Raw genomic sequence first — 19,182 nt, 5'->3', positions numbered from 1 at the left:
GGTGCAACCTGCCCGGTCTGTACAGGTCCCACCTCCCCCAGAACCAGCCCCAATGCCCCAGGAATCTGAAGCCCTCCCTCCTGCACCATCTCTCTAGCCACGCATTCATCTGCTGTATCCTCCTATTTCTATATTCACTTGCGCATGGCACCGGGAGTAATCTGCAGATTACTACCTTTGAGGTCCTGCTTTTTAATCTCTTTCCTAGCTCCCTAAAATCTGTCTGCAGGACCTCGCCTCTCTTTCTACCTATGTAATAGCAGAGCACTTGGAAAACAGTGACAGGATCGGACATGTAATAGCAGAGCACTTGGAAAACAGTGACAGGATCGGACAAAGTCAACATGGATTTACAAAAGGTAAATCGTGCTGGACTAATCTACTGGAGTTTTTTGAGGATGTAACTGGTAAAATAGATAAGGGAGAACCAGTGGATGTGGTGTATTTGGACTTTCAAAAGGCTTTTGATAAGGTCCAGCATAAGAGATTAGCGTGTAAAGTTAAGGCGCATGGGATTGGGGGCAAGGTATTGACTTGGATAGAGAACTGGTTGGCAGACAGAAAGCAAAGAGTTGGAATAAACGAGTCTTTTTCTGAGTGGCAGGCAGTGACTAGTGGGGTACCTTGGACCCCAGCTATTCACAATATATATTAACGATCTAGACAAGGGAACTAGATGTAATATCTCCAAGTTTGCAGACGACACAAAGTTGGGTGGGCGTGTGTGCTGTGAGGAGGATGCTGAGAAACTCCAGGATGATTTGGACAGGTTGGGTGATTGGGCAGAAGCATGGCAGATGCAATATAACGTGGATAAATGCGAGGTTATCCACTTTGGTGTCAAAAACAGGAAGGCAGATTATTATCTGAATGGCAATAGATTGGGAGAAGGGGAAGTGCAACGAGACCTGGGTGTCCTTGTGCACCAGTCGCTGAAGGTAAGCATGCAGGTGCAGCAAGCGGTTAAGAAGGCAAATGGTATGTTGGCCTTCGTAGCGAGAGGGTTTGATTACAGGAACAAGGATGACTTGCTGCAGTTGTACAGGGCCTTGGTGAGACCACATCTTGAGTATTGTGTGCAGTTTTGGTTGCCTTATCTGAGGAAGGATGTTCTTGCCATGGAGGGAGTGCAGCGAAGATTCACCAGACTGATACCTGGGATGGTAGGAATGACGTATGAGGAGAGATTGGGTTGATTGGGCTTATACTCGCTGGAGTTTAGAAGAATGAGAGGGGATCTCATTGAAACTTATAAAATTCTAACAGGACTAGACAGACTAGATGCAGGAAGGATGTTCCCGATGGTCGGGGAGTCCAGAACCAGGGGTCACAATCAAAAGATAAGGAGTAAGCCATTTAGGACAGAGATGAGGAGGAATTTCTTCACCCAGAGAGTGGTGAACCTGTGGAATTCTCTACCAGAGAAGGCAGTAGAGGCCAATTCATTAAATATATTCAAAAAGGAGTTAGATATATTTCTTAAGGCTAAGGGATCAAGGGATATGGAGAGAAGGCAGGGACCGGGTACTGAATTTGGATGATCAGCCATGATCTCATTGAATGGCGGAGCAGGCTCGAGGGGCCGAATGGCCTACTGCTGTTCCTATCTTCTATGTTTCTATGTTGGTACCAATATGGGCCATGACCTCTGGCTGTTCACCCTCCCCCCTAGAATGTTTTGCAGCCGCTCAGAGACATCCTTAACCCTGGTACCAGGGAGGCAACATACCATCCTGGAGTCACGTCTGCGGCTGCAGAAACGCCTGTCTACTCCCCAAACTATTGAATCTCCTCCCACTATTGCTCTCCCACTCTCCTTCCTCCCCCCCCTCCCCCTGTACAGCTGAGCCAAACACAATTAGGTTCTGAATGACCGGAGGATTTATTTACTTAACAATTAGACTTTATGGCCTTAAAGGGATGCAACATCCACCAGAGCAGAATAATACTTTGAGTATTCTGTAATGTAGCAATCTTGTTCTTGTAAAACAATGCATCACATGAGTTACGGTGAGTAATGTCGTGTTAGATCTGCTAATATTGATGATGCAGGAAGTTGATGTAAATTTACCACTGCCTTGCTTATTTAGTATATTTGTAATCAGGATGTTTTACTGAAATTTCTGGTGATACCTATTGAAATCTGTTGGGCAATTTGTCCAAACTTAGTTTACAATCCATAAAAGATGAATATTGTATAGTTTGTTAGAAGCTACTTAAGCAATAAAAACAGAGTATCCTTCTTAATTAATATGAACAACACCATCATGAACTTTCAGTTTAACATGTATTGTTTGGAAAAGCAATTGGATATCCTTATTAACTTTAAGCAATAGTAGCATGACCTTATTTTTCTGAAATTTTAATTTCCTTGAGTTCAGGGATGATTAAGTGGAGACATAAAAACTTTGATTTGATCTTCCTTCCCCTTTTTTCTCAAAAGGCAAGTGAGTATTGGGAAAATGCTTCCTGAGATTTTAATTGTCTTGTGCTAAAATATAAACATGCTTAAAAGCAAGAAGCTGCTTTCATGACGCAGGTCGCAGGGGGTCAGCAGGTCAGAGCTTGCTGTCCTTTTATTGAACATAAGAACATAAGAAGCAGGAGTAGACCATACGGCCCCTCGGGCCTGCTCCGCCATTCAATAAGATCATGGCTGATCCAAATCTAGACTCGCGTCCACTTCCCTGCCCTCTCCCCGTAACCCCTAATTCCCTTATCTGCTAGGAAACTGTCTATCTCCATTTTAAATTTATTTAATGTTGCAGCTTCCGCAGCTCTCTGGGGTAGCAAATTCCATAGATTCACTACCCTCTGAGTGAAGAAGTTTCTCCTCATCTCAGTTTTGAAAGGGCAGCCCCTTATTCTTAGATTATGCCCCCTAGTTCTAGTCTCACCCATCAGTGGAAACATCCTCACCGCATCCACCCGATCAAGCCCCCTCACAATCTTATATGTTTCGATAAGATCGCCTCTCATTCTTCTGAACTCCAATGAGTAGAGTCCCAACCTACTCAACCTTTCCTCATACGTCAACCCCCTCATCTCCGGAATCAACCGAGTGAACCTTCTCTGAACCGCCTCGGGAGCAAGTATATCTTTTCTTAAATATGGAAACCCAAACTGCACGCAGTATTCCAGGTGTGGCCTCACCAATACCCTGTATAACTGCAGCAAGACTTCCCTGTTTTTATACTCCATCCCCCTTGCAATAAAAGCCAAGATTCCATTGGCCTTCCTGATCACCTGCTGCACCTGCATACTAACTTTTTGTGTTTCATGTACCAGGACCCCCAGATCCCTTTGTACTGTAGCACTTTGCAGTTTCTCTCCATTTAGATAATAACTTGCTCATCAGTAAGTGATGAAGCAACGAAGTCATGCTCCGAATAATTTCAAACAAACACCTTGTACAAGCGGTCTCACCCTGGCAAGGATGGGCATTGCCTGTAACATTTAAACAGCTTGTGTACAAAGCCCTGCCAAAAAGGAAAGCTTTTAACATTAATGACTGCAAATAACTAAGCATAAACCCACGACTCCTCCCCACGCGATTATTTTCTAACAGGAGATTTAGGCCAATTTTGACAGTACAGGTAAGTCGCTAGTAGATTCTGGGAAATGAAGACACTGGACCAAGAGGAAAAAATCAAGCCTGGAGTATAAATCTTTTATGTGGAAGCCTTAATATATTGAAATATATCCTGGTGTCTTAGAATTTCAAGCCTGAAAACTCCACTAATTTTTTTGAAACTGGTTTGAAGATTACTTAACAATTCGTGACACAATTAGAATGTTATTGCAGCAATCCTTAAAACTACAGTAAACTCTTTCTTATCCGGCACCTATGGGACCAGGATGATGCATGTTGATGAAAAATTCTGGATAACAGAGAGGTATACCTACCAAGACAATTTTTAACACAAACAAAAATAAAAACCACTGACTAACTCGGCCACTGCGGGAGACTCGGACTCGGCAAAATGAGTGGTGGATGGATTCGGCACGATTACCAGTTATCTATTTTGCTTGTTATTAAAGTATTCTGGATGATTAAGTGCTGTTTAAACAAGAGTTTTCTGTACTTTCTCTTTCTATTCCCCCTTTCTATTGCAAAACTGGAAATAAGTAACAAGAAAAATGCATAACATAAATTTTTGATTTACTTTTTCTTAGAGTGCAATAGAATCTCTCTTTGGAGCTTCAATGACGGGAATTGTCTATTCCTTATTTGCTGGACAGCCACTTACAATTTTGGGAAGTACAGGACCTGTGCTGGTGTTTGAAAAAATATTATTCAAATTCTGCAAGTAAGATTTTTTCAATTTTTGCTACTTCTGAAGAGGAAATGACACTGTTCTGTAAAGCACATTGCATCCTGCAACTGTTGGGGTGCAATTCAGCTTCAGTAGGGCACTAAATGTGCAGTAGCAGATCAGTCGCCCGTCAATGGAAAGTTAAATCAGGCAGGATGTATAGAGGAGGCTGATCCACTTGCTGGTTTGTGTCCCCGCCAAAGTTGAGTTTCACCTCCAAATCTCTGATAGTAGAGTAAGAGATAAGCATGAGAAAGAAATTAACTCTTGAAGTGGGGAAGGAAGAGGAAGGTGAGCTGAGATTATTTGGCACTCAGAATGCGCTGGGTAAAATCAAAAAAGGATTTTTTTGCAAATCCCAAGAACAAACTGTAACATTAACTTGCCACTATAATTAGCTTTAAAAATAAGCTGTTTCATCCTCCGCATATACTTTGAATGAGTTGGTGATTCTCCACCCCTTTTTAAAAAACAAACAAATGCCCTCTAAATAGCCAAAACACACAGTCTCTTTAATAAACAGGCATCACCCACATGACTTAATTCCTTCTCGTACTTGTACGAGTGTATAAGATGTACCCACCTTTCCCTCTTTCTTCTTCCCTTATTGCTTCTCCTTTTCCCTCTTTTCTCCCCCCCCCACCCCCCAAAGTCAGGTACTACTGTTATCGTCACATTAGGCAAATAAAAATGTCAACTTTAAACATTCATTATAGCTTAAAAATCCAGATTTCAATACTGCATGTAGTATTCCCAGTTGAGTGCCACAGTAAATGTTGATAATGCCTTTCATGAAGTCATAATATGACCTGGGCAAAAATGTAAGTTTTGATTCAGGTCGACTCATGTTGCCCTTTTGCAAGCTTGTGACCATCTTGCCATTTGGATCCAGTATGGGTCACATTGGCACCAGAGAAAATATTGTGAAAGTGCAACAGGTCCATTAGCATCTGAAGAGAAAAGTCAGGATAAAATTTCAAGGAGATTGATGAAGCATCGCCATCTAAAATGTTAATTTGACTTTTCCCTCGATACAGATGCAGCTACTGTCCATTTTCATCATTCAATTTTCTTTTTAATTCCATAAGGATGAATCTTTGTTGCTCCTAAAGTTTTATCCGAAGTCTTTCCCCCTGGATGACGCCAACAGCTTCATGGTGGGTCTTGGAGGTGGTGATGCATGGGTCTCCCTGCAAAGCCCCTCTCTTAAAGTGCAAGGTCTCTGGTGCTCTGAGAAGTAAGGAATTCTCACCTAGATTAGTGCTTTAAATCTTACTACTTTGGGTGGCTTCAGATCCACACTCAAGCTATGTGTCGCACCAAGCCTCCAGTCCTCCGCTCTGAGAAGCACAGAAAATTTCTTTTGATACTTTAATGGGGATTGCTTGGTAAATTGCTCATTAGCATTGTACAACTCCTAATATTATTGGAGACGGCGAAGCTGCTGTTGGTGTTTAAGGTCAAGGAGCTCCCACAGGAGATTACAGCTCTGCTCCTTCAATTCTGGATAGGCCTGCAGGAATTGCTCTCATAAAAGGGACAATCCTTGAAGAGATGCCTTATACTAAGAAGAAAAGTACTCCCAAAGATCATTCCAATCATGTGACACAGTTGCTAAGCATGACTAGCAGCTGCAAGTTTTTGAACACCACCAGAATCATAGAATAGCTACAGCACAGAAGGAGGCCATTCAGCCCGTCGAGCCCGTGCCGGCTCTCTGCAAGAGCACTTTAGCTAATCCCACTCCCCCACCCTTTCCCTGTGGCCCTGCAAAAACTTTTCCTTCAAGTACTTATCCAATTCCCTTTTGAAAGCCACGATTGAGTCTGCCTCCACCACCCTTTCAGGCAGTGCATTCCAGATCCTAACCAATTGCTGCGTAAAAAAGTTCTTTCTCACGTCGCTTTTGGTTCTTCTGCCAATCACTATAAATCTGTGTCCTCTGGTTCTCGACCCTCCCAACAATGGGAACAGTTTTTCTCTATCTATTCTGTCTAGACCCCTCATGATTTTGAACTCCTCTCAACCTTCTCGGTTCTAAGGAGAACAACCGGTTTTTCCAGTCTATCCACATAACTGAAGTCCCTCATCCCTGGAACCATTCTTGTAAATCTTTTCTGCACCCTCTCTAAGGCCTTCACATCCTTCTTAAAGTGCGGTGCACAGAATTGGACACAATACTCCAGTTGAGGCCAAACCAGTGTTTTATAAATGTTCGTCATAACTTCCTTGCTTTTGTACTCTATGCCTCTATTTATGAAGCCCAGTATCCCATATGCTTTTTTAACTGCTTTCTCAACCTGCCCTGCCACCTTCAATGATTTGTGCACATATACCCCCAGGTCTCTGTTCATGCACCCACTTTAGGATTGTACCCTTTAGTTTATATTGCCTCTCCTTGTTCTTCCTACCAAAATGGATCACTTCACACTTTTCTGCGTTCAATTTCATCTGCCACGTGTCTGCCCATTTTACCAGCCTGTCTGTCCTCTTGAAGTCTATCACTATCCTCCTCAATCTTCACTGTACTTACAAGTTTTGTGTCATCTGCAAATTTTGAAATTGTGCCCTGTGCACCCACATCTAAGTCATTAATATATATCAAGAAAAGCAGTGGTCCTAGTACCGATCCCCTGGGGAACACCACTGTATACCTTCCTCCAGTCCAAAAAACAACCGTTCACCACTACTGTTTCCTGTCGTTTAGCCAATTTTACATCCATGCTGCCACTGTCCCTTTTATTCCATGGGCTTCAACTTTGCTGGCAAGCCTATTATGTTGCACTTTATCAAACGTCTTTTGGAAGTCCATGTACACCACATCAACCGCATTGCCCTCATCAAAAAACTCAATCAAATTAATTAAACATGATTTGCCTTTAACAAATCCGTGCTGGCTTTCCTTAATTAATCCACACTTGTCCAAGTGACTGTTAATTTTGTCCCGGATTATCGTTTCTTAAGGCTTCCCCAATACCGAGGTTAAACTGACTGGTCTATAGTTGCTGGGTTTATCCTTACACCCTTTTTTGTACAAGATTCTAACATTTGCAATTCTCCAGTCCTCTGGTACCACCCCCATATCTAAGGAGGATTGGAAGATTATGGCCAGTACCTCTGTAATTTCCACCCTTGCCTCCCTCAGCATCCTAGGATGCATCCAATCCAGTCCTGGTGACTTTAATTTAATACAGCCAGCCTTTCTAGTACCTCCTCTTTATCAATTTTGATCTCATCTAGTGTCTTAACTGCCTACTCTTTCACTCACCTATGACTCTGGTAGCATCATCTTCTTTGGTAAAGACAGATGCAAAGTACTCATTTAGTACCTCAACCATGCCCTCTGACTCCGTGCATAGGTTTCCTTTTTGGTCCCTAATTGGCCCGACTCCATCTCTTACTACCTGTTTATTATTTATATGCCTGTAGAAGACTTTTGGATTCCCTTTTATGTTAGTTGCCAATTTATTCTCATACTCTCTTTGCCCCTCTTATTTCCTTTTTCACTTCCCCTGTGAACTTTCTATATTCAGCCAGGTTCTCACTTGTATTCTCAACCTGATATCAGCCATACGCTCCCTTTTTCTGTTTCATCTTACACTCTATCGTCATCCAGGGAGCTCTGACTTTGTGTTGTGTCTCAAGGGGTTTTATACCCTTATCTATATAACAATTAAGAAGGACTCCGGGGTGGAGAGTTTAGTTAACGGCCATTTTATTTACAATGTGCTTCTTCACTCAATGCACTACATTTCCCATAGTGCATTGCAAATCACCACTACGGTATCCCATGTGGGACAATTCTAATACACATTCAAAATACACAACATATTTCCTCCCCCTTAAAATAGAATGTCCACAAAACAGAATAACTGAAAATGACTATAACTTTGGAAGAGAGGGTAGACTGCCTCTACACTCCGCTAACCCTGGGGATTATTCTGCCCCATGCACACCGGTTAGCACTAACTGTAACTAAGGCGCTCTGGAGTCTCTTTGGGGGTAACGCCTAGTCTCAGGAGCAGGCTCTGGCTGGCTCTCCCGTGACCCTGCAGGTGTGGCTTCCTCCCTCGATGGCACAAGAGTGGATGGTGCCACCGTCTTGGGGTCGGACGACCAGTCCCTGCTGGAGCCCCCAGCAGGTCCTTGATCCTCTGTTTCTTGGGTTACCTGTGGTGACTGTCTTGACAGTAACTGGTCTACATGCCGTCTCCATGTTCGGTCGTCTCCGGTGCGGACTCGGTATGAAACGGGGCCTGTCTTTTGAATGACCGTAGCCGGGACCCACCGCTCCGGGGTGGTGTAGTTACGCGCGAGGACTTTGCCCCCCACCACAAAGTGTCGTTCTTTGGACCTCTGAGCTCGTCTGCTGACTTAATCCTGCTGATTGGCATGCGCCACTGCTTCTGTGGACGTTGGCCTCAGCAGGTCAAGGCGTGTCCGTAGCTGCCTTCCTATGAGTAGGTAAGCAGGAGATGCTCCAGTCGTAGCATGAGGCGTGTTTCAGTATTTCAGCAAGAAAGCATTCAGGCGCTGCTTTAGAGGAGCATCACTTCTTGCCGCTATCAACGCTCGTTTCAGCGTTCTGACAAATCTCTCCGCCAATCCATTCGTGGATGGATGATAAGGCGCGGAGAACGTGTGCTGGATTCCATTGCTCGAGGAACTCCTCCATCTCCTGGGATGTGAACTGTGTTCCATTGTCGGTTACAATCTGCTCCGGCAGACCAAATCGCCCGAACATCTCTCTCAGAGTCTCGATGGTTTTCTCCGTAGTGGTAGTGGACATTACTGCAACCTCCGGCCATTTGGAATGGGAGTCCACCGCGACCAGGAACATCGCACCTTCCACTGGTCCCGCGAAGTCCAGATGGATCCATTGCCACGGTGTCGCCGGCTATTCCCATGGATGCAGTGGCGCTGCTCTTGGCGTATCCCTGGTTGTCTCGCATGATGAGCATGATTTCGCTTCAACTTCAATTTCATGATCCAGACCGGGCCACCAGAAGTAGCTTCGTGCCAGCTCCTTCATCCGGACAATACCACAATGTCCTGAGTGCAGCTCGTTGAGGACATGTTTCCGCAGCTTTGGTGGTATGATCACTCGCATGCCCCAAAGGAGGTATCCTGACGTGACAGACAACTCCTTCCCTCTTGACAGGTAAGGTAGGAGCTCAGGTGGTGCGTCTGACACCCGTGATCCGTCTCCTCGCATCACCCGATCCAGCACCTTGGATAGCGTAGGGTCCACTCTGGTCTCTTTCTTGACCTGCCGGGCCGTGACAGGGGCATTGCTCACCATGTCAAAGTAGAAAATCTTCTGCTCACAGCCTTCAGAGGGCACAGGCAGCGGAAGTCTTGACAATCTGTCCGCATTGCCATGTGCTGCTGACCTCCGGTATTTGATGTTGTAATTGTGAGCGCTTAACATCAGCGCCCAGCGCTGCATCCTGCACGCTGCCAGGGAGGGTATTCCTGTGTGTGGACCAAAGATCGATGTCAGAGGACGATGATCTGTCAGCAAGGTGAATTTCCTTCCGAACAAGTAGTGATGGAACTTTTTGATTCCAAAGATGATGCCGAAAGCCTCTTTTTCGATCTGCGGGTATTTCACCTCCGCCTTGCTCAGGGACCTTGACGCGAATGCAATCAGCTTCTCTTCGCCTGAGGGAAAGATGTGGGACACATCCGCGCCGACGCCATAAGGCGACGCGTCACAGGCCAGCTGAATCTGCAACGACGGGTCAAAGTGCGTCAACACTCTGGGGTCAGTCAAAGCTGCTTTGGCTTTCTTGAATGCAGCTTTGCACTCCTTCGTCCACGCCCAGGCCTTGCCCTGACACAGCAACACTTGTAATGGCTTCAACAGTGATGCCAGCTGTGGAATAAACTTTCCATAATAGTTCAGGAGACCTAAGAATGACCGCAGCTGGCCGACATTTGTAGGTGCAGGAGCGTCAGCAATGGCTTTCACTTTCGACGGTGCTGTGTGTAGGCCGTCCGCGTCGATGACATGGCCTAGGTACTCCACTGATGGCTTGAAAAATTCGCATTTGTCCTTGCGAACGCGTAAGCCATATTCTTCAAGTCTTCCCAATGTCTTCGTCAGGTTCTGCAGATGCTCGTTGTTGTCTTTTCCTGTGACAAGGATATCGTCGAGATAACATTGTACCCCTGGAATGACACTTAAGATCTGGTCCATAGCCCGCTGAAACAATGCTGGTGCTGACGTTATACCAAAGGGTAGGCGGCAGTACCTGTAGAGGCCCTTGTGGGTGGTGATGGTGAGGTACTTCTGTGAGTCCTCTTCTACATGCATCTGCAAGTAGGCTTGGCATAGATCAATCTTGCTAAACTTCTGACGGCCTGCTAGACCCGCGAAAAGATCTTCAATGATGGGGAGGGGGTACTGTTCAGCTGAGAGCACAGGATTCACTGTTACTTTGAAATCTCCACATAAGCGAACCGCGCCGTCACTCTTCATCACTGGTACCACGGGCGTGGCCCACTCACTGTGCGAAACCGGCACCAGGATCCTTATCTTGACCAGACGCTCCAGGTCAGCCTCCACCTTTGGTCTGAGGGCGTAGGGAACGTTCCTGGCCTTCAGGAATCATGGCTGGCTGTCAGGCTTCACCTTGAGTTTGACCGCAATCCCCTTCATTCTCCCCAATTCTCCGTCAAAGACAGCCGCATGCTTTGTCAACACTGCCACTAGCCCCGCCTCTTCGACTGACACCGCATTCACTTTTTTCCAATCCAGATGAATTTTCTCCAACCATGGCCTGCCCTTCAGGGATGGATAGTCACCCTTGACCACGTAAACTGGCAGCATCACGGTTTGTCCATTAAGCTCCACCTTGACCTCCGTCTTACCCAGCACAGCATTGGGACTATTTCCCCAGTGTAGGTCTTTAAGATGAGCTTGGCCGGCGTCAGTGATAGGTGGTTCAGTTTTTCTTTGAATAGCTTCTCTGAAATCAAGGAGACAGCGGCCCCCGTATCCAGCTCCATTTTGACCGGTATTCCCTCTAGTAGTGGAGTGACTCCATAGCCTGATGAGCCTCCATTCACCGTTAACACATGGAGATTCAGCTCCCCATCAGAGTCTGTGTCGCTGTCTTCCTGTTCTTGTTTCACCATGTGTAGGTTTTTCTTTTTAGAACGCCAGTTGGATGTGTTTCCTTGTTTGTTTTTGTGTGTCTCTGTGTAGGATTGTTTGCTTTGCCCTTTACACACACGTTCAATGTGTCCTTTCTTTTCACATTTCTGACAGGTCAGGTCTTTACACCAGCAGTCAGATGGCTGATGACCTGACCTTCCACATCTGTAACACTCTCTGGCACCCCTTGCATGCTTATCCAGTGTATTAACTCCATAGACACAGCGAGCTCCGCTGCTGATTTAAGCGTCAGTTTGTCAGTCGTGAGCAAGCGCTTCTGTGTTGCTTCACATCTTAATCCACACACAAACCTATCACGGACAGTGTCATTTAGAGTTTCACCAAACTCACAATGCTCAGTTAGCTTCTTTAGCACTGCAACATATTTGGCTATGGACTCACCCTCCCTTTGGTTTCGTTTGTGAAACCTGAACCTCTCGGCAATCAGCAGCGGCTTGGGTGCGAAATGTGTTTCCAAAACTTCCACAATCTGATCATATGTCTTAGCGCCGGGCTTATCCGGGTGCATCAAACTCCGTAACAAGCCAAATGTTTTTGCTCCGATCACACTGAGGAACGTCGCCACTTTCGCGTCATCTTTAATGCCATTTGCAGTCACGAAAAATCCGAAACGCTCTGTATAAGCACTCCATTGCTCCGCCATTTCATCAAATGGTCCAAACGCTCCGGTTAGCATAGCCATTTTGTTTTCTTTTTTTTTCTTTACAGTCCTTTTCCTCCACTTTTTTATTTTTACAGTCCTTTTCCTCCACTTCGTTTCACTGTATCGTTACTCTCCCCCTTCTTATTTGTGTAACACACGAACCGCCACCTTTACGAGGCGATTGCATCAGCACTAAACTGCGGGCGCGCCATTAAGAAAAGACAGGAACTTCTTACTTTAAACATCGCCGATTCCAGTGCAAAGTGATGCGCAAGTCTGTCGTCCTCGTCGCCAGTTTTGTTGTGTCTCAAGGGGTTTTATACCCTTACCTACATAACAATTAAGAAGGTCTCCGGGGTGGAGAGTTTAGTTAATGGCCATTTTATTTACAATGCGCTTCTTCACTCAATGCACTACATTTCCCATAGTGCATTGCAAATCACCACTACGGTATCCCATGTGGGACAATTCTAATACACATTCAAAATACACAACACTTTGGTTGCCCTACCTTTCTCCCTCGTGGGTTGACTGTACTCGAACCATTTCCTCTTTATAGGCAACCCATTGTTCGATTACAGTTTTGCCTGCCAATCTTTGATTCCAATTTACCCGGGCCAGATCCTTTCTCAACCCACTGAAATTGGACCTCCTCCAATTAATTCTTTTTACTCTCGATTGCTCATTGTCCTGTTCCATAGCTAATCTAAACCTTAAAATACTATGATCACTGTTCCCTAAATGTTTCCCTACTGACATTTACTCCACTTGACCCACCTCGTTCCCCAGAACCAAATCCAGCAATGCCTCCTTCCTCAATGGGCCAGAAACGTACTGATCAAGAAAGTTCTCCTGAACACACTTCAGAAATTCTTCCCCCTCTCTGCCCTTTACACTATTACTATCCCAGTCTATATTAGGATAATTGAAGTCCCCCATTTTCACTACTCTATAGTTCTTGCACCTCTCTGTAATTTCCCTGCAAATTTGCTCCTCTATATCCTTCCCACTAGTTGGTGGCCTATAAAATACACCTAGTAGTGTAATGGCACCTCTATTGTTTCTCAACTCTAACCAAATAGATTCTGTCCTTGACCCCTTCAGGACATCCTCTCTCTCCAGCACTGTAATATTCTCCTTAATCAATACTGCCACTCCCACCTCCTTTCTTTCCTTCACACCTTATATCCAGGAATATTTAGTACCCAATCCTGCCCTCTTTTGACCCAGGTCTCTGTTATTGCCACGATATAATATTCCCATGTGGCTATTTGCCCCTGCAGCTCACCAACCATTATTTGCTGCGATTCATGCGTTTACACACATGCCCTGTTAACCTATCTTAGAGCTTCTTGTATTCTCTCAGTCTGAGCCCACCTAATCCTGTACTATTTCTTATTCTAGTGCTATCTGTCTTTCACAATCCTTTGTGCACCTTGTTTCTCCTTTCTAATGCTACATCCTGGTGCCCATCCCCCTGCCAAATTAGTTTAAACCTACCCCAACAGCACTAGCAAACCCCACCCCCACAAGAGGATATTGGTTCCAGCTCAGTTGAGGTGCAACCTGTCTGGCCTGCACAGGTCCCACCTCCCCCAGAACCAGTTGCAATGTCCCAGAAATTTAAAGCCCTCCCTCCTGCACCATCTCTCCAGCCACGCATCCGTCTGCTCTATCCTATTTCTGTACTCACTAGCTCGTGGCACCGGGAGTAATCCGGAGATAACTACCTTTTGAGGTCCTGCTCTGTAATCTCTTTCCTAGCTCCCTAAAATCTGCCTGCAGGACCTCATCCCTCTTTCTACCTATGTCGTTGATACAGATACGGACCATGACCTCTGGCTGTTCACCCTCTCCCCTCAGAATGTCCTGCAGCTGCTCAGTGACATCCTTGACCCTGGCACAAGACATCCTGGAATCACGTCTGTGGCCGCAGAAACGCCTGTCTGTTCCCCTAACTATTGAATCTCCTATCACTATTGCTTTCCCAATCTTCCTCCTCCCCCCTGTTCAGCTGAGCCACCCATGGTGCCATGGACTTGACTCTGGCTGTACTCCCCAAAGGAACCATCGCCCGCACCCATATTCATAACGGTTAGAGAGTGAGATGCACTCTGGCTACTCCTGCATTATGTGCCTGGTCCTTCTTGTCTGTCTGGTGGTCACCCATTCCCTCTCTGCCTGCACACTCTTCTGCTGCGGGGTGACCACCTCCTGAAACGTGCTATCCACGTACACATTGAAGGTATTCTAGGAATGCCGCCAAGGTGCTGGAGAAATTCCACAAGGTGGGCTGCCCATTTACCATTGTCAAAAGATGCACTGCTTTGTGACTTTATGGCTCCGAGTATTACAACAATCATGACTTAAGTAAACAAGAGATCTTTAAAACCTCCCTTCACTTGTCTTTTCTGCCCAGCAGTGACCATTTTTTCTTGTGCCCCAGTGAGGACATGCATGAAAAAATAGACTTTAAGTTCTTTGTGGACAGATGGGAGTGCTTTGAACTCTTGGGTCATAAAAATACTGACCCATCTCCATGGGCTGTGCATTTCATTTTGAGGCCAGATTCTCAACATTTAAGAACAGCAGCAGTACAGTGTTTGACTGTGAGGATGCACAGTCTTTGACTGTGGTAGCCATACAAGATTTTCTGGTCATTCATGAGAGGAGTGCATTTTACATATGTGTGGCACCAAGAAATAGAGGGGAGGGAAGAGATGGGTAGACCTTGGACTTACATTTTTTTCAGAAATTTGTTCAAGATACAGGGTAGTTACTTTGTCACACATTGTTCAGACAGTTGACCTAAGAGACTGGCTGCCAGTGAACTCAAAAGTACCTATTTTCACATTGCCGTTTGGCTGTGTCACAAGGTTCAGTTTTTTTGGAAGATGTGCTTGATACAGTATTCTCCCCTTTGGTCAAGTTTCTATTCCAAAGGTGTTTGCAAAATGTCTGACTGTCGCAAGAGCCAGTTTTCACCTACATGATTGACACAATTGTCTCTGATTTTAGATTTTTGCTCATTAGAGCTCCTTATTGAGAGACAGTCAAACATTGTCTAGCTTGAGTTCATCAGCAATTCTGAGAAATCTTAATTATATCCAAAGCTAAGCTGGACTTTTATAAATATCCATTCTTGTTCCTCGGAAAGGTCTTTTTCTGCTCAACTGCATTTCTGTCGGCTATTCCAGCACTGTCTCCGTGTTCTCTGTCATAACAATGACCATCTTTGTAGTCCCAGTTGCAAGACCATATTCATTGGCTCTCCAGTTCAACATCTTCTGCCGGTGACTTGCAAGTTGGTTTCCACTGCCCGAACTCATGGAGATAGATCTCTTAGATGTTGGCACAGATATTTAGGCCCTGAAATTCAGCAGGGTTTCTCCTGGCCTCCTGCCATTTTCACTGTTTCCTGGGGTTCCACCAGAGTTACAGTGGAAGACCGAGAGAACCCCTGCAGAATTTCAGGGCCATTATGTTCTTGAAGAGTTATACTGTCGCCGTAGTTTTCTTTTGATAGCATGGATACTTAGCTGAGGAATTGGGGTACTCAAATTTGGATATTTTGGTCCAAGGCCAGTGGATCCAACAGGAGTTCAATTAGCACACAATCTGGTCTGACCTTCAAGCAGCAAGATTGTTTTAGGCTTATGTTAAAGCTGCAGTGCAAATTCGATCTGCATCTTTGGTGGTCTGTTCTCTCAACAAGCAGGCTATGACTCACTGTTCTAGGCTACAATGAATTGATATTGATGTACCATCTTTGAATATAACATTCAGCATCACTTTCAGTATAACACTTGGCCAGTGTGAACAATGCGCTTTCTGATTGTTATTCAACAGTTCATTCTCATGAATAAAAGTTATCATTATGTGATTGAATCCTTCAGTTGGTAGATCTGTTTTGCTTCTGCAGAAAATCAACAGCTCACATCGTTTTGCTCCTAAACTTGGGGAGAGGAGCCATTGTTGTGACTGGACAGGCAGAAGAGGCAGACGTTTCTGTACACCTTTTTCCATTCTCATTCATTTCTGGAGTCTTTAAGATGCAAGAAAAAGGAGATTAGTTATTCAGATAATGCCGTGATAGAATATGCATCATGATACCATGATGGCGCCAGTGTGGTTCTTGGACAGTCTAGGAGTTGAGCAGTGCCTCCCTCATCTATCTCCCACCTTGGATGGACCTCCTGTCTAAGATGTCAAGTGAAGAACTCAATCTAGATCTCGGGTTTATTTTTGAAAGCCTGGCTATTGAAATATAAAGATTTGAGTCAAGAGCCAGGTGGTGGCAGATTATAACATCTGGAAAGCTGTTTGCTATTGAGGGTTATGCCTGTATCATGGTGTATTGAGAAGCACCCTGACCCGTTCCCTTGTTCTGTTTCTTTGATTCTGGAGTATCTTCAATATCTAGCAATTCTGTCTAAAACCTTGAACACAGTATTCAACTGGCCTCACTGAAGATTCATTCACTTAGCGTTTTATGAATGGCATTTAGAAATCAATTCCAATCTCTATTCTGGTAATTGTCTCTGGGATTTTTTTTAATTCATTGATGGGATGTGGGCGTCGCTGGCTGGCTAGGCCTGCATTTAGTGCCCATCCCTAATTGCCCTTGAGAAGATGGTGGTGAGCCGCCTTCTTGAACCGCTGCAGTCCATATGGTGTAGGTACACCCACAATGCTGTTAGGTTAGTGTGTGCGGCTATTGGACTTTGAACAGCCCTACCTGATGTGGTGTAGTGATAGACCTGTTTTTTGGCTTTCATTTTACAGTACTCAGTTATTTCTCAACTCTATCTTGTTGACAGATAGCACACCATCCTTTTATGTTATTCCTCACCCTCATAGGTTGCACACCATTTTCATATTACAGGTGTCTTATCAAGCTTTGTTTTTTATGTAGATCATTCTAAATCCCTGTGTAATTCTTGTCAGCTATTTATGGCATGGATTATGGCTCCCAGGTGCTAGATTCAGTTGTCTCTAACCAGACTGGACAGGTAGGAAATCCTCTAGCTCCCTCAAGGGCAATTCATCATGTCTGTAGCAATCTCTTGGGTACATCTCAAACAAGTCATGGTACATGGCACTTCTAATGTAGCCTAATGGACTATGATTCATATTTTATAAACCCATTGTTTCCCCCCCCGACCCCTCACACACATACCCGAGCTTGTATTGAGTATGTCTCTAGAAAAAATAATCCAAGACATTCTTCAGGCACCAAGGCTATTTTGTTTGAGGGAGAGTTCTGTTAGGTTCCCCCTCTCGGCGCATTTGGGGTTCAAAAATAAGCTTATTTGGGGTTGGGCAAAAATTAGGCTTATATGGTGCAGGAAGGAATGTTTGAACTGTCTACTTGAACTACTCAAGTTGAGAAGTCTTCACTACTTGGCATGCTGAATATCAGAAAGCATCAATCATGAGTAACAAAGAAAGCTGGTCTATCCATTGTAGTGGATAGCCAAGATGATGACGAGCTGCATGTGGAGACGATCAATCCAGTACATTGAACTGTGAAACAGGCCACTGTAATTTCATCTGTTTGTGTGTTATGCACAGTTTCTTACTGAAAAGATGACTTAAATGTCTATTCCTTCCATCAACAGGGAATATAATCTTTCGTATCTCTCACTCCGTGCCAGCATTGGACTGTGGACTGCATTCCTGTGCATAACATTGGTTGCCACTGATTCGAGTAGCCTGGTTTGCTATATAACCCGTTTCACAGAAGAGGCCTTTGCTGCTCTTATTTGTATTATATTCATTTATGAAGCATTGGAAAAGCTCTTTGACTTGGGAGAGAAATTTCCATTTAATATGCAGGATAATCTGGAGACACTTACCCAATACTCGTAAGCAGAAACAATTGACAAATTTTTCTTTGGTTAATTTTATGTAATATAGATTGAGCTATTTTCTACTAAACTACAGAATATTAGTCATTAAGTTTTCATTGATTACATCACAATTAATCCTTCATTGAGGACATTATTGCATACCAAGTCCTTGGAATTCTCTGGTCAACTATGTCTACCCTGATACCTGTTGCTTTTATAAACCTCTTAAGTTTCACTTTTGCAAGTTGATCTAACTGGTACTTCCTGTGTTTTATTTACTGCCTTGTAATTATTTCCTGGTATCCTTTACATTCCATGTAATTTCATTGTTGAAAATGTATACTAGATTTGCCATTCAAAGCTTTGCATGCCAGGAGCACGTGATCATATAATGTTACTGTATAAAAAAGGGTGATTTAGCACATTAATTATGTGTTGGTGTTTTTCATGTTAGCCACCTAGATTAATTTCACTCTCCTTGCTCCTCATACCCTTGTAATATTTCTCTTTTGCAAGAATTCATGAACGCTAATAATTTATAGCAGAATTTTGCATTCTAACCTCCCTCTGTGTAAAGTATTTTTTTTTTACTTCCATTTAATTATTTTTGCAATCATCTTAAATTTGTCATCTTTGTTTCACTGGTCAACGATATTATAAAAAAAAACCATGACCCTTTATATTCTTGAATTTTTTTTAGTTTACCCTTACACCTTCTCAGATCTAGCGCAAAATCCCTAAAAAATCTCTTCATAACTGTTGCCCCTTATTGCTGGTAACATCCTAATGAATCTATTGTGCACTCTTTAAATATTTTTTATCCTATCTATAATGAGGTGCCCAAAACTGTACCGAACTCCAGTTGTGATCTTGTACAGGTTTGGCATTACCTCTTTGTTTTTGTGTCTCAAGATACAAATTCTGTTTGCATTTTATGGGTTTATCTACTTGTGCTGCTACCTTTTTAATGACAATTTTATCTTCACACCAAGATTCCTCTGTTCCTCTACTCCATTCTCGATTTCAAAATTCTCATCCTTGTTTTCAAATCCCTCCATGGCCTTGCCTCTCCCTTATCTCTGTAATCTCCTTCAGCCCCACAACCCCCCCGAGATATCTGCGCTCCTCTAATTCTGCCCCCTTGAGCATCCCAGATTATAATCACTCAACCATTGGTGGCCATGCCTT

General features: G+C 44.2%; 1 protein-coding gene across 11 annotated transcripts in view; it reads left to right on the top strand.

Annotated features, from left to right (window-relative positions):
• LOC147117517 (sodium bicarbonate cotransporter 3-like) overlaps positions 1 to 19,182 on the top strand; it is a 288,206-nt gene that overhangs the window by 190,556 nt on the left and 78,468 nt on the right. For all 11 annotated transcript variants that reach the window (XM_085988558.1, XM_085988561.1, XM_085988562.1 and 8 more), the window contains 2 exons: positions 4,177 to 4,310; positions 17,764 to 18,009. In XM_085988558.1, the coding sequence (XP_085844684.1) occupies positions 4,177 to 4,310; positions 17,764 to 18,009 (380 nt within the window). The remainder of the gene's footprint in view (positions 1 to 4,176; positions 4,311 to 17,763; positions 18,010 to 19,182) is intronic.

The sequence above is a fragment of the Somniosus microcephalus genome, chromosome 5, assembly GCF_052327205.1.
Source record: "Somniosus microcephalus isolate GS21.2 chromosome 5, FLI_Smic_1.0, whole genome shotgun sequence".
Classification (NCBI taxonomy): Eukaryota; Metazoa; Chordata; class Chondrichthyes; order Squaliformes; family Somniosidae; genus Somniosus; species Somniosus microcephalus.
This window is presented reverse-complemented; position numbering and strand designations above follow the sequence as displayed.